The 15,033-nt window shown below is 45.9% G+C and overlaps 1 protein-coding gene across 1 annotated transcript; it reads left to right on the plus strand.

Annotated features, from left to right (window-relative positions):
* The first annotated feature begins 1,522 nt into the window (after positions 1 to 1,522).
* On the plus strand, positions 1,523 to 14,489 carry LOC119456864 (solute carrier organic anion transporter family member 4A1). Its single transcript, XM_049669107.1, has 4 exons — positions 1,523 to 1,699; positions 9,371 to 9,626; positions 10,508 to 10,710; positions 14,310 to 14,489. Exons 1-4 carry the CDS (start codon positions 1,523 to 1,525, stop codon positions 14,487 to 14,489), a joined length of 816 nt encoding a protein of 271 aa, XP_049525064.1.
* The last annotated feature ends 544 nt before the right edge of the window (positions 14,490 to 15,033 follow it).

The following is a 15,033-nucleotide window of genomic DNA, read 5'->3' on the forward strand; positions in this document are numbered from 1 at the left end:
TGTTATCGACCATGCCGATGGCACGCCGGCCATTCATTGCCACACGAAAACCGTTGCGAAACTTCTGTCAAGAACTTCGCTGTAAAAACATGCGCATCGCATATGCCTACCGCAGGCATGGTGGCAGTGCCGAGCGCCTGCGGTGGAACCCTGCTGGGCGGTTACGTGATCACCAAGCTGAACGTCAGGTCATCGACCATCGTGCGATACTGCGCTATCCTTGCGCTCGTTCCGTGGTTCACGCTGTTTGTCTTCCTACAGACCTGTCCCAGCAAGCATAGCGTGCTCGTTAATCTCACCACCACGGCTGACGCGTAAGATTTTTTGTTTTTTTACTCGTACGGCCAGGTGCCAGAGCCGCCGTTCTCACGAGATTTGGGAAGCGCTGTGCATCCCGGCCGAACACTTTTTTTTAACAGTAAACTCTAAAAAAAATGTATATGTTGTCACACTCTTCTGTGGTAAATCCCGAGTCAAATTACAGCGCAAATAACTTTCTTCATGCATGGATGGTTTGCACTGACGTCGTCATGGTCGCCACCTTAGGATACCAGGGGGTGTTGAGAAGCTGCGTAAACAAGAAACGTGACAGCACGGCATGCGCGTCTTGCGCCGAGCGACAAATATATAACAATGATAATCCGAGGAAAGACGGCCGCCATCAAAAAAAACAAAAAAAAAAACAAAAAAAAAAACAACAGAATGTAAAAGCAGCAGAAAGCAACTGATGTCATCGTGGCAGCCATGTTAGGGTACTAAGAGAAGGGGCTGCGTCCAGGACGTCAAGTGGAAACTATCTATTGTTGAACGTAGAAGTTTCATCGAACGAACACTGCGTTGAATATAGCTTTTTTTGTTGCACAGTGTAAAAATGTTTACATTTAACGGTGCAAAGCTTTGCAATGTTGTTTACCTGTTCACTTTCTAATCGCGTCATTCTACACCTTCCTAGGGCGGCGGAATGCAAAGATGCTCGTGTGCTTAGACTGAAGGGCATGAAATTAGTCATTCATACCGTAACGTAGATATCACGTAACAACATGACTGCAAGTAACACGTGCTTTCCCGAGACATTGGAAGAGATAGGCCTAACGGGCAAAGACTGGGGAGGAGGTTGGGGGTGGAAGGGCAGCTTTCCTGGTCCTTTGTTGCTTCAACCGTGCAGTGTGCGCTTTAATCCACCCGAAATAGTCTCTCTATGCGAAATGACTCAATTGACGGGAAGTAAAAAATGGCACCCGTCCTCCCTCCAACCTTTAACTCCAGATCTCCAATTCTGCATATTCTTGTTACATAGGCATAACGGAATATTGTACTATGAGATCGTTCTTTTTGTTCTAACCCATTTTGCTTTGGTATGTGGTTCGGTCATTTTTTTCTCCGTAATTTCGTAGTAGAACTGTCAGTAATCAATATTCAATCAACGAAGTCTTTATAAGAAAGTAAATAAATAAATCGAATAATCACTATAAGTTGTATAATCAGCCGGTTAATTAGGCAACTTGAAGCCCCCACTGCTGTAATGCTCGGTGGTACATGCAGCCAGAGGCTCACATTCCACGACCTGGAGCGGAGTTGCAACGCTCAGTGCAACTGCTCGGGTGTCGTGTACGATCCTGTGTGCGGAACGGACAACTTCACTTACTACTCGCCCTGTATCGCCGGCTGTGCGGACGTGAGGCGTTTTAAGAAAACCAAGGTGAGTAAGTTTTTCGAAGGTTGCCTTAGCACCGCGGCATCGAAAAAAAGTTTCAGCTGCACAGAATGCAATTCTGGAGAACACGTTGCAACGTACGAATAGGCACAACTGGTTTCTCCTGCATAGCTCAGGACAACGCCGACGAATAGGGAAAACAACGGGGAATAGGTTACCACTTGGCAAGCACTACCTGGGTCAGATTTAATGGACACTAAAGGAATATAGTAAGCCGAGTTAGATCAATGGAATATTTGTCTCGAAGTCTATCATCGTTTTCCGAGTGCCAATATGCCTCTTGGTTGCGTAGAAAATCGCCACCGAAGGTCCCGCTGCACCTCCTAACTTTGAATTGCCCGTGCCAAAACGGACTAGTTGACGTAAACTCCACGTGACCTCCCTCTATTCCGCTTTCCGCGAATAAGTCAGCGCTGACGTCACAGGAGAGGGACTATAGGTCCACAGCAGGTGGCGCCATTCCGAGTTTTTATATTCGTCATTTTCTTACCTGGAAAAGCTATGTTCTCGCTGCGGATCACAAATTCGTTATTATAGAAGACTAATCTTTCAGTCGAACTCGACCTCACAAATTTCTTTAGTGTAAATTTGAATCGTGAGAACTTACAACAAACAACAGCAAGCAAGCTCTTTTTCTACGGCATAACTTTGTTTCGTAATTTTAAAACTTGGAAAAATATTCTGCTCGGAATAACGATGCTAATATATCGATGGACATGGTGGTTCTAACAGATAAGATCACCTATATAAGACCAGCTAATGTTACAAATATTACAGTGCAATGCCATTCTTTTGACTATAGCCGGTCTTTTAAAGACGATAGTCTTTCTTGGGGAACTTAAACGCTGAAAATTTGGTCTGTCTGTCTGTCTGTCTGTCTGTCACCCGATTCAGCCACCCGGCCAAAGTTGGACCACTTGTTTACCGCCCACACTACTTAAACTAGTGCGGCTGTTCATACTTGTGAACGTTATCGATCACAAAGTAAATATTACGCATTTCTGAGGCGCAACATCACTAGGTAAGTATTAGGAGGTGTGTTCCTTTAATAGAAAATACATAGATACGTAACTCTAAAGACCCTAGTTTCTTAAGCTGCGCTGAAAATGCCATGCTATGCGCGCCGACGAACGACGTTCCCCGACTGCGCGCCGACTAGCGCCCTCTGCCATGGAGGAAGGAAACCCTCTGCACAAGCTCATGTTTCCCGATGTATTGCCAGATGGCGTCCATGTCTCACGCAGCGCATCCTCAATTTTATCAATGCCAGCCAGATGCGGCCGATTCAACATAAAGGAAGCGCTGTCTGAGGCAGGGCAAAACATAAATGGCCGCTTGATGAAATAATGCGGTAAAATGAAATCTGTTCAAACAAACCTCCATTGCATTTATCATGCCAGGACGGAAATGGTACGAGAACAGCATCACGGGTGGCCGCGGATCAGATCAGCACTCATGTAGTACGGCCGGCAGAAGACTATCGTCTTTCGACGACATTTGCAGCGAAGCACGCAGATACGCGGCAATTTTTTTGTTCTGCGTTGATAACTAGCTATATATGCAGTGTGCGGTGCTTTTATTTTTTGTTTTTGTCCTTCTTGTTGCACTTTAAAAGGGGTTGCGGATTATAATCAAATTGTTAGTATTTCTTAGCAAACATTGTTTTAATTAGCATGAAAGCATCCATGAACCTAATGCTCAAAATAATATGTGAGAAGTGAAGTATTGCTTAGCGCGCTTAACCCTGAAAGACTCGCCTGAGCGCCTGAACGACCTGTCAATGTGGCCAATGGGTTACTGGTTCAAGCCGTTCCGTGGGGTGCTACACAAAGACATGCTTCATGCTTCCGAAATAACGCCCAAGGATCTAAGTGTTGTGTAATTTGGACATCTTTTACCAACACGCTCTTGGACTTTGCACCAAAGTACGTGATTCTTTCTGCAATGTCATCGCGTCTTCTATTCCTATTCTGTTATTTCGGAAACTTGGCTTTGCAGTGACATTTCCTCTTCAGACTTCTTTCCACCGCCCTACAACGTCTTTCGCAGTGACCAGGACTTTAGTGGACCTCAAAAAAAAAAAAAAAAAAAATCGGGGTAGCTTGCATTATAGATAGTGGCGGTAGGCTAAAGACACAGCGAAGCTGATCGGTTCCTACCTAGCTCGTCATGGCTATACGAAGTGATGTTAAGTTACACGAAGTAATGCCAAGTGATGCTAAGTTCCTCGTGGTCCGTGGCATCGGGGAACGCCTCACGAAACACTTGCAGTCCGAGCACACGTAGGAGAAGTGGGGCGAAAGCTATTCAGAGTGTACGGGCGGTGCGCAGCAGACGAAACGCCGGAATGACGTCAGGGCGCATGCGCAGTAGCACGCAGCTGGTGGGAGCTCCGCCGAGCCGCCGCCAGAGGTGCCTGCTGTAGTCACGGACACCACGAGCGTTCGGCGCTAATGCGTGGAAACGGAGAAGCGCGGTTGGCGTCGGCAGCACCTCTGCGCGTTGCCTCGTTGGTGCTGCTACAATTTGTATATCTGTCTCTCTCTCTTGCTCTCATTTTCTGTTTCTCTCTCTCGAGCATAGCGTGCGACGCTCCGCGAGGTGGTTGCTAGGCAACGCAGTGGCATGCAGCTGCGGCGTCGCTGGTTGCCATGGCTACGGCGCGGTTGGCTTTTCGTGGAACGCACAAGTTTTACGGCTGGCTTAAACAGCTTCGCTGTTAAAAGGTGGTGGCGTACTGATTGCTCTGGACAATTCTCTAAGATGTGTTCGGCGCAACGACATAGAAAGTGCATGGGAGTCGATATGGCCAAAAGTCAACCTAGCCCGATGTGAAAAATTGTTGATTAGATCTTTGTATGTACAGCCGAATATTCCCGTTTTTTTTTTTTTTTGATGAGGTCGTCTCTTCTTTTGAAAGTGTAATATCTTCCCATAGTAAGCATAAAGTAATCACTCTTTGTGATTTTGATGTTGAATCGTCAGTTGTGAATCTCTTGCGCAGTTATCTTCTTAATAGATCGTGTTATGTTAACGTCAATGGCCAAACGTCTTCCTTTGAAGCAAAAGCTTCATTCCGCTACATCGGGCAGCCGTCGGTGACTCAACAGTTTTCACCTTGAGAGGTAGAGGTCAAACTACAAGAGAGCCTTAATGCGCGTTTATAGTCCGACGTTATCTACACGCGAGTGAGCGTCATCAGACGCCGGGCGCGTCGGTGCTCATTGGCCGCGCGTCCGGTTACGTTGGCGGCGCAGTACGTCGAACCATCGGTCGAACTATAGCCGCCGCTGTTCTCGTCAACGTTACATAACGTGTGCGCGCGTTCACGCTATGTCGCACTATGTTTTGGCCTTTACGGAGCCCTGAAAGGAGACATTGCCGCCGTTGCCCGAGTAGAGTTGGGCCCGGCTGCGAGTTGCAACCAAGTCTCACTACTTTACTGATCACCGCAGTGTCTTCATAGGCATAAAAAATCATGAATAAACACTGTATTCATTGCAAACGTGTCTGTATATCATTGCGAAACCACACTTCGGCCACAGCTCGATAATGGCCCTAGCCAGGGCAGTGAAGCTTTCGCTATCAACCAGGGTTAACTAAAGCTAAACCACACCATTTTTTTTTTGATGCGAAGCAGATTATGGTCGGGGCTATGTCACTCTCTCCCTCCCTCCCTCCATCCATACGCCGGGCGGCGTCCACACCCGCACTGCGCATGCGCATCCCCCTCCCCTCCTTGTCTCATCTCCTCTCCTCTCGGCATTCCTCCTCTCCTCTCTGACGCTCCTCTGCTCTCCGCATTGCGCAACGAATGGAAACACCTGTGGATCCGCGCGCGATAATGCGAAGCAGCTTAGGTTAGAGGCGCGACGGTAGGCGCTGCATACTCCGCTGGGGGGCGCCACTGTAGTGAAAAGTTTAGTAGTTACCATGGAAACCAAACGGTAAATATAACGGTAGCTACATACCTCAACCTAACGGAAACGATGAACTGAAAACTAATGGGAACTTGAGTCGGACCCCATGGCTGCTTCGCATACTACTCAGGGTTCCCCTACGGGAAGATGGTGTAATTTTTTTTACATGGCAACTAGCGGCGTCTCTCAAGGGTCAGTATTAGGGCCACTTCTTTTCAAAATTTTTAATATTGACGCTCTTTCTGCTATTCGAAACTCTTATTTGCTTCTATATGCCGATGACATCAAGATCTTTAAGAAAATTCATACTGTTGATGACTGTCACACCCTGCAGTCTGACCTGTTTGGTGCAAGGGTAATAAACTTACCTTGAATGCTGCTAAGACCAAAGTCATGACTTTCACACGCAAAACAGCAAGTATTTCGTTTTCTTATTCTGTAGCGATGTGTAAGGTGTGCGAGATCAATGATCTCGGTGTATATTTTGATGCAACTTTACACTTTTTTGCTCACGCGTGTTGCAATGCGGGTTATGCGCTCTCTTGGCTCTGTCGGCAGACTATCGAGGGAATTTGACTTTCCTACACCATTCCGCAAGTTTTACACAACCATCTGTCTTCCTCAACTCGAATATGCATCGGTCGTCTGGAATGGCGATTCCAGATCGAACAGGGATATTCTAGATCGGGTACAGAAAAAAGTTTCTAAGCATATACAACCACCGCTTTGAAAACCTGGACATTGAAACTTATACTAGCACAGTTGGATTGTTGTCATTGCCCTTACTTCGCTACCGACGTAATCGCGCTGACCTTCTGTTTCTCTTCAAGCTCCTTCACGGTAACCTCACGTGTCGCGAACTCCTCAGCTGTATCATGTTTCATATTGCACGCAAGATAACCAGAGAACGTAGACCTTTCCATGTTCCTGCCTGTCATCACCAACACTCAACCGTCCACAGGATAGTCGTTATAACGCCCACTGTCATGACCTTGATATTTTTCATAACTCGTTGTCATCGTTCTTTTCCGAGCTTTGCCTTGTGTTCCAGTTTCATGCATTGTTCAAGGGCCCTTCTCCTCCTTTTTCTTTTGTACTTACTTTGCGATTTGTTGTAGGTACTCTCTTCCTTTCACAATTTTTCTTTTTATTCATTTATTTGTTTAATGATATTCCCCTGCAGTGTTTTGTTTTAGTAATGTATGCGTGCGCCAGCACTCAGACCTTTGGGTTGTTCCTGGGCACGTTAAATAAACATGATTGATTGATTGGTTGATTAATATTATTATAAAGAACGGAACGTGAACACATGTCGAATTTCACACAATCCACCAGTACAATAAAACATTGAAACAAGTGAAGCCGAATATGTTATGAAAAGTATAAGAGCCTTTGAAAAGTTTTTAGAGATGTAAAAAGTTGTGCGCAACGAATATTCTGTTTTGTTACAGAATCGCAAACAACACATGCTGCGAGTAATGCGCAAACACAAAAAGAAAACAAAAAAGTCAGTTTAACCCGAAGCGCGAAGCATCATTTGCGATTGCAAATTAGTAGAGATCTAAATACAGTAAGGGTAGTAGTTTTATCGGCCGTGTAATGTTGTAAACATATCTAAAGAAATTAACAAGCACAGTTGTCACGGGCGCACAGGCAAACATGCAAACGTCTCGCTCGATGTGCGCGGAAACTCGCTCTCAAAACGCTGGAGTGGGGAATCGCAGCGGCAGCAGTGAGTGAATTGACCTTCGTGCTGTCTCGCTTCAACGCGAACTAAACGTCGAAAGCACAGCGCATGCGAAGCTGCCGGCACTAGGTGCTCTTTGCCAACATCGCAGATCGCTGCTTCGCCGCCAAGCGCCGGCGAATAAGCCGTTAAACCCTCGCCTAGTCACGTGTTACCTCAGCGGTGAGGCTCTGAATGAGCGCATGCAGCTGCGACGCCTCTACGCAGCAGATCACATGTCGTGACGTCACATCTGCCACACTTGCGGAACCGGTGGCTCGCGCTTGGCGGCTCAAGGTCATTGCGACGCGATGAATGACCTTGCGAGACATGGCGTAGTAGAGCTTTCTCTCTAAAAGCGCCGAATGAAAAAGAAAAGCCAGGCTTCGGAGCAAATATTTATCGGGCTTTCTCGCAGCGAAGCGCAGAGTGCCGGTTATTTAGAGGACGCAAACAAGGCGGTTTTACACTTCAGTGTGAACTGAGTGCTGGTAACTCCTCTTCCACGAGTAAGCACTTGTCCAATATTCTAATTCATTCGATTTTCATATAGTGCCCAATAAAAAACGCTCACTCTGATCAGGCAGGACTACAAAGGCTTTCGAAAATTGACTTACATATTTCGCGAACACATCCTTCAAAAAAGGGTTGCCAGCAGTGTATTGCTTTCGGAAAGTGAGCTTGCTGTCCTTTCTCCTCAGTTTCCTTGAGAAACATGTTGTTGGTCGCAGCGAAGCACAAGGCAGTCAAAACCAGCCTTATAGCGGCGCCTTCGTTCTTATCGCCGTGTCTAGCTGTCGCCTGCGAAATTGTGCCCCGAATTCACGAACAAGATGAGTCATGTGTATGCTGCAGCGAAAATGCCGTGATCATTCAGCACATCCTAATGGAATGCGAAAGGATCCACCCAGTGAGACCCATAGGTAACGTACACCTGCCAGACGCGCTTGGATGTAAAGTGGGTGGAAGCATCAACCAGTTAGCCGTCGAATGAGCAAGAGACGTTTAGAGTATTGGCGGGAAAAAGCCCGAGCAGGGAAGGGATTGATACGACCCGATCCGTTACAGGCATGGCAAGCAGTGCAAGGTTTATAGAGAAGTTTTGAGGGAGAGAAAAAAATATTGACTGCTTCCACTTCTGTGAAGATGGAAGCCAGCGAACTTGTGACTATACTAGGTCTGCTACAGTGAATATTGCTATAGTGAATTTATATATTATCATTATTGACTATATTTAGCGTCTCGAAATGTTCGTAAAAGAGCAAGGACACCAGTGTCTTGCCACCACTGCCCGGCGCGATGGCCAAGCAGTTCGTTTGCAGCGGCAAGTCCACCCCATCGTCATAGACTAGCGTATGAGTCACAGCGTTCATAGCCGCAGCACACTGCACGGCATCATCAGGATCCTGGAAGACGAGCGTCCGTCCCATAGTGAGTCCAAAGGGCAACTGCTGATAACAGCGTGACCTCTACGTCACGAGACAAAGGGGCACAACGATTGGGGGCACGTGCTGCCGCCGAGTATCGCGACACTTGTGAAAGAGGCATTGGAGGTCGGTGAGGGGTATAAAAATGAGCCATCCGTCGTTACGTTACGTTTTGTGTGAAGGCACAAGTTACGGGAAACCGCCACGCCCATGGAGCCAAACCACCACGCACATGGAGCCGAAATTGTTGCACACACCTGGCGGCCTACCACACGCACGCGATCTCCCGGAATGTCACACTTAAGATTCGCTGTAAAAAAAAAAAGAAAAAAAAATTAACCATTAAGATGTACACCACAAGGCTAGAATGAAAAGCATGTATAGCATACCTTCGTAACTCAAGCGGGCTAGCTGACCTATTTTTCACCACCCCGTTTCGAAGGGGATGCCAATAAACGATCATCATCCTCATTATCATCATAATGATCATCATCAGCACTAATCGCGAAACAGCTCCACGAACTCCATACTTTTTAAGACGGCGCGATTGTCAACGCACGTGTTCTCTCAGCTCTATACGCAGTGTACCTGCGTGAACGGACCAACGCTGCACATGCCCGCGGAGGGTAACAACGGCACCGGATACGACTACATGGCCCAGCGAGACCCGTGCGATGCCGACTGCGGCCTCGTCTTCATCTACGCGGCCGCCATATTCGTCGCCCTCTTCTTCACCTTCCTTCTCGTCGTGCCCGCTCTGACTGCCCTGCTGCGCTCCCTCGACGAAGACATCAAGGCCACAGGCATTGGCGTCAACTACGTCCTCATAAGGCTACTAGGTGAGCTCCAGCGCGCGAGCGCAGACGGCATACGCGCAGTACGGGACCATACAATCTTTAATTAAGGAAGCAGCTCATCATTATTCAAAAGCTCATAGCAGCTTTAATTTAGAATGAAGGCCTGCACAGTGACCTTCCATCAAGATCAAATGATCTCGGGCGTCACTGTTATCTCAGGGAGTAAGTGAAATTTCTATGCTTATAGGATTGGATGCTAATAAGGTGTTGACGCTAAGGGTATACGATCTGAAACAGTGAGCCGTGCAATAGACGCCGCATTAACGAACGCACACCGATTCAAAGGACCTGCGAAAATGATAACTGACAGTTGTAGTCGCTACAATTCAATACGCTTTCGTTAAAGTGCCTCAGAGTAGACGTTGAAAGCGTGCTTGATTGCAGTTTTACTGGTTAGGAATCATTCAAGTGTCATACTAGAGAGCTGTGAGTTCTTGAACGGGGCAGCTGCATCGTCTTACATTGAGGAGCTTTGAGGAACAGTTGCCGAACCCATTTTTGAGTATGGGGTGGATGGAGACATGCTATTATAGTGCTTGAAGCAACGGCCGGTCAAGGTTTGTAAGATGAATCGACTTAAGAGGAAGCTTTAGGGCGAATTAATTGAAAGCAAACTCGTGTACGTAGATTTAGATGCACGGTAAAGAAACCCAGGTGGACAAATTTTATCCGGAGTCCACCACTATACAGCGTTCCTCATAATCAGGTCGCGGACTTCGCACGTAAACTTCGCAATTTCAGACAAGTTTTTTTTTAACATGACCTGAGATAATGATTAGTCTTTTGTACTGTTAGTTTTATCAAGAGCGCGGTTCCTGAAGGTACCTCTGAAGGTGCGCTGTGCTTGGCTCGTCGTTTCGCAGGTACCATTCCGGGCCCGATAGTGTTCGGCTACTTGATCGACCGCAGCTGCATTTTGTGGCAGTCCACCTGCAGTGGCAAGAGGGGTGCCTGCGCCATTTACGAAAACAGCGCGATGGGCATCAACCTGTTCCGCGTAATGATCGTCGTCAAGTCGGCCTCCATTATGTTCTTCTTCTGCGCATCGCTCAGCACTCAATCTGAGGCACGCGCAATGTCTATACTTCTCAACTGCGGGCGAGCACGCGTAGTGACAGTCCAGATAAATCAGTCAAGTATTTAGTGTCAGTACTAAGCCCTTCCCGTAGATGCTTTTATTTTCCTGCGATTTGAGTGGCAGTATACTATTTGTATTTGTATGATTTGGCACTGGAAATGGAAACATGTAGCAGTGCGAAGAATTATAAAGCGCAGAAAAAAAAGAAGGAAGCACCGCAGGTGGTTACTCATTTATTTATTTTTTATTTATTTATTAGTTATCTGCATCGCCCCGTAGGGCATTACAGCAGGGAGGTTATAAACTTAACTAAATACATGAACAAATTATTTCAATGCGTGGAAAAAAGCATCATTTTCTGTGATGTATACAATGCTCGATGGCAAACTGTTTCAATCTCGAACAGTTCTAACAAAAAAAAAAAAAAAAAAAAAGAAAAAGGAACAACGGAAGACGTTACCCTTACAAGAAAATTACCTGACCTTCAAACAGTGGTCCAGTCGCTTAGATATGTAGTGTGGTTGCCTGGATATATTGTTCGCTGTTTATAGCTGTTTTAGAATAATAATTATCGCGAAAAAATTTTATTCTGATATGCTTTCTACTATCCTTCAGCTCTTGCCATTTAGGTTTATGTTTGCTTTCTGTCATGCCAAGCTGCCGGCTATAGTTACCAAGAAAAAATCTAACTGCCCTATTCTGGATTTTTTCTACTTTATTTATAAGCTCAGATGTGTGTGGGTCCCAACAGACACACCCATATTCAAGTATTGAACGTACATGACTGAAATACAGCTGCGTTTTTAAGTTACTTGATAAATGACTAAAATTGCGCCGCAAGAATACCAATACTGATGCTGCCTTATTTCCAATATAGTTAACATGCTTGTTCCATCGTAAAATCCGAAGTAAAAAAGGCACCCGGATATTTAAATTCCTTGCTTATGTTTAGAGTAAAATCTTAAATTCTATGCCTACACGGATGATTAGCTCATTTTCTTGTGAAGGTGATGTGAACAGTCTTATTTATATTTAATGACATATCCCGACGCACACACCAGTTTGCTATAGTATTTAAGTCAACTTGCGGGATTTGTGAATGGGAAATGGCATCTACGACTCGATAAACAACACAGTCATCGGCAAATATCCTGAAAGAAGACTGTATACCAATTGAAATTTCATTAATGTACAACAAAAACAATAGTGGCCCCAACACTGAGCCTTGGGGAACTCCCGACGTAACTGATGCATATTGTGAAGTTATACCGTTCAGAACAACAGCCTGTTTCCGCAATGACAAATATTCAGCAATCAGCGCTATTATTTTATCATCCAAGTTATAAGCTTTTAATTTGGAGAGTAGGAGGCTGTGTGCGACTGCATCAAATGCTTTACGGAAATCTAAGAAAACGCAGTCCAACACTTGTTGCTTATCAATTGCCGTGGCTAAATCGTGAATAAACTCTACCAACTGTGTATTGCAAGATAAACCTCGCCTGAAACCATGTTGGCTGGGGCTTATGAAATTATGTTTAGTTAAATGGGCCATAACGCAACTGTATATTACATGCTCCATTATTTTACAGGTTATACTAGTTAAAGAAACGGGCCTGTAATTCAGAACGAAATTTCGCACACCACCCTTATATATGGGCACGACTCGCGCTAATTTCCAATAATCAGGCATGTCGATTTCCTTGAGGGACTTCTGGAACAACCGGGTGAAATAAAAGCACAACGTGTCCGCACAATTCCTTATGATAGCGGCAGGATTATCATCAGGGCCGCATGCCTTAGCCTGGTTCACATCTTTTAATAATTTACGGATACCATCGACACAAAAGGTGACTTCCGGCATGCGGTCTATTTCAACAGGTAATTCAAAACAGACAGTACGTGAGCTAGACGGCAAAAACACAGATGAAAAATAACGGCTAAAAATTTCAACTTTAGACTCATTATCATGAATAATTGTTTCACCTTTTTTCAAAGCAAGTATCGATCTGTTGTCCTTGCCATTACGCTTCACATACCTGCAAAGTTCTTTGGTATCCCTGACAAGACTTTCTCCTAGATTACGAAAATACGGTTAATAATACGATTAATAAAATTAATAGAAAATTAGGATTTCATTTCATTGTACAAAAGATTATTTTTCGGCCAAAGAGACTGCTTCCGGCTGTAATGATTGGAACTGCTTTTAAAGCGCACAATACTTTCCAGTGTTTTCTTTTTTAAATTAAACTGTATTTTCATGACAGAAAGCACATATCGAAGGATATCTTAAAGGGATTCTTCTTTAGAAATGATAACATCATGATTGTATTGTGACGTGAATTGGTCGAGCTAGCGCTGGGAAAGTCCGCGCACGAAATGCGTCTGGAATACCTTTGTTATGGTTAAAGCCCAGACCACACGTACGCTTGCGGACGCGCGCAAGCTCGCATCTACGCGCCTTGCGGTAGCCGCGCCTAGCGAGGAATGGCGTTTTGCATCCAGAAATACGCGCGACAGCGCGCGCTCACTGACCTCACTTGTAGACGCCTTGGCAGACGCCACTTCGTACTTTGTCATCGACAGTGTTTCAAAATGCTTCGATATCTGTCAGCGTAATTGTTATATTTTTAGAGCTGTTAGATCAGCACTAAAAGTAAAGAAGAAGCTCTTTCTTGCATGGTATAAATCTGCTTAACTGAGAGTTGAATGTACCGCGCCGTCGCTGCGTAGACAGGCGCGCCGACGCGAGGCAGCCCAAGCGCGCTATATCAGGGAGGAGCTGATCACCGAGATCGGCGCCGTATTTCGACGCGTACGAGCCGTGCCGCACCGTATGCGCATGCGTGGGCGCGCAGACGCGAGCTTGCGCGCGTTCGCAAGCGTACGTGTGGTCTGGGCTTTAACATGTAACACGCGTTTGCAACCCACGTGACGCCAGCATGCATTTAATCAAGAAGTTCACTTTTTGCAATGACGAAACGGGCTTTTTGACGTTACCGCAGTGAACAGACAGGGTCACCGATCATGATATGGGCTCTAGGAGGATGCGCTACAACAGTCGTGCAAGCTTGAAAAAGCTGAACAAATATTACTTGACATAAATCACAGTGTGCAACTTGTTTCTTTGTGCTGTATTGGTTGCGCTGCCGTGCCGGACACTTCCAATGGGCTTTGTTTTCTGCAAATTGTCAGAGTCACGCATTGTCACTTGCATCTCACCTGACCTCCGTTCTGGTTGCACCTGCACGCACGGAATGACAACCAATTCGTTCGCTTATTGGACTGTTGGGCTAGGTGGTCTTGCATGCTGGCTATGTTAACATAGCGTAATTTACAGACCGACAAGGACGAGCGCTACTATCCAATATTTATTAACAAGAGACCACACAGCGATATATGTACTATTTGTCACACCCCCGTCATATAATCGCGGCACTGTGCAAAAAAAAAAAAATGACGTAAAGGTCGCACATGTCGGCAAGCGGCATTTCTGTGTTTGTTCGTGTCTGTCCGCCACTTTGCGCCAAGTTGCCATAGTCAAAACGAGTGTGTTGATTGTTTCAATACACCGACCACCTCGCCAGCAGGACTTCGCGATGCCTGGAGGGACAGAAACGGGAGGCGAGCAAGGTGGCGACAAGGAGCGAAGTGGCTCTCAGGACGACCACGCCAAAGGTGACCCCGCCAAGGATGACCGCGGTTATGACGGCGACGGCGGTAACGGTGACGGCGGCGGCGGCGATGATCGTGACGGCGGCGACGATTAAGACGGCAGTGAAGCTTAGTGAGGAGAGTGGTGGTGGCAGCAGGGAACGCCATGAGAACGGAAACTGCAGCGACTAGGACGAATCACACGACAGACGCTATAGAGAGCACGGGGGGTCGCAGAAATAAAACGAAACAGATCGATTATTCGGGGAAAAAATTGGACCAGCGCTTCACATCGGCATTCTCTTGTGTCCCCATTCTGAGAAAGTATCCTCGCCCGTGGTTCGGTGTACAGACTAATCAATCTTGCTGCGTGAGCAGCAATGCAAAAAAAATGCAATGTGCTATTGGACTGCTAATTTATTTATTTACTTATTTGTTAATTTATTTGTTTATTTATTTATTTCATATACTTTCAAGGCCCGAAAGCGTGTTTTTTGACTCCACACAAAAGGAGTGGAGTCAAAAAAAAAAAAAAAGGCATCGTGGTGAGAGTACAAACAAAAACATTAACAAAAGGCATGCTGTACAGCAGTATTGAAGTTGTTAGAGTCGATGATGAGTGCGACTGATGCGGAAACGCGATTTCAATATCAGGTGCAA

This window comes from Dermacentor silvarum, chromosome 6, assembly GCF_013339745.2.
Source record: "Dermacentor silvarum isolate Dsil-2018 chromosome 6, BIME_Dsil_1.4, whole genome shotgun sequence".
Taxonomy (NCBI): domain Eukaryota; kingdom Metazoa; phylum Arthropoda; class Arachnida; order Ixodida; family Ixodidae; genus Dermacentor; species Dermacentor silvarum.

What these genes read in the sequence shown, in the direction of transcription:
- LOC119456864 (XM_049669107.1), top strand. Translation starts at nt 1,523, where the DNA reads ATGCTCGGTGGTACATGCAGCCAGAGGCTCACATTCCACGACCTGGAG. An exon ending in CGTCCTCATAAGGCTACTAG is followed by an intron (nt 9,627 to 10,507) that starts GTGAGCTCCAGC and finishes GTCGTTTCGCAG; the next exon opens with GTACCATTCCGGGCCCGATA. An exon ending in CGCTCAGCACTCAATCTGAG is followed by an intron (nt 10,711 to 14,309) that starts GCACGCGCAATG and finishes CCTCGCCAGCAG; the next exon opens with GACTTCGCGATGCCTGGAGG.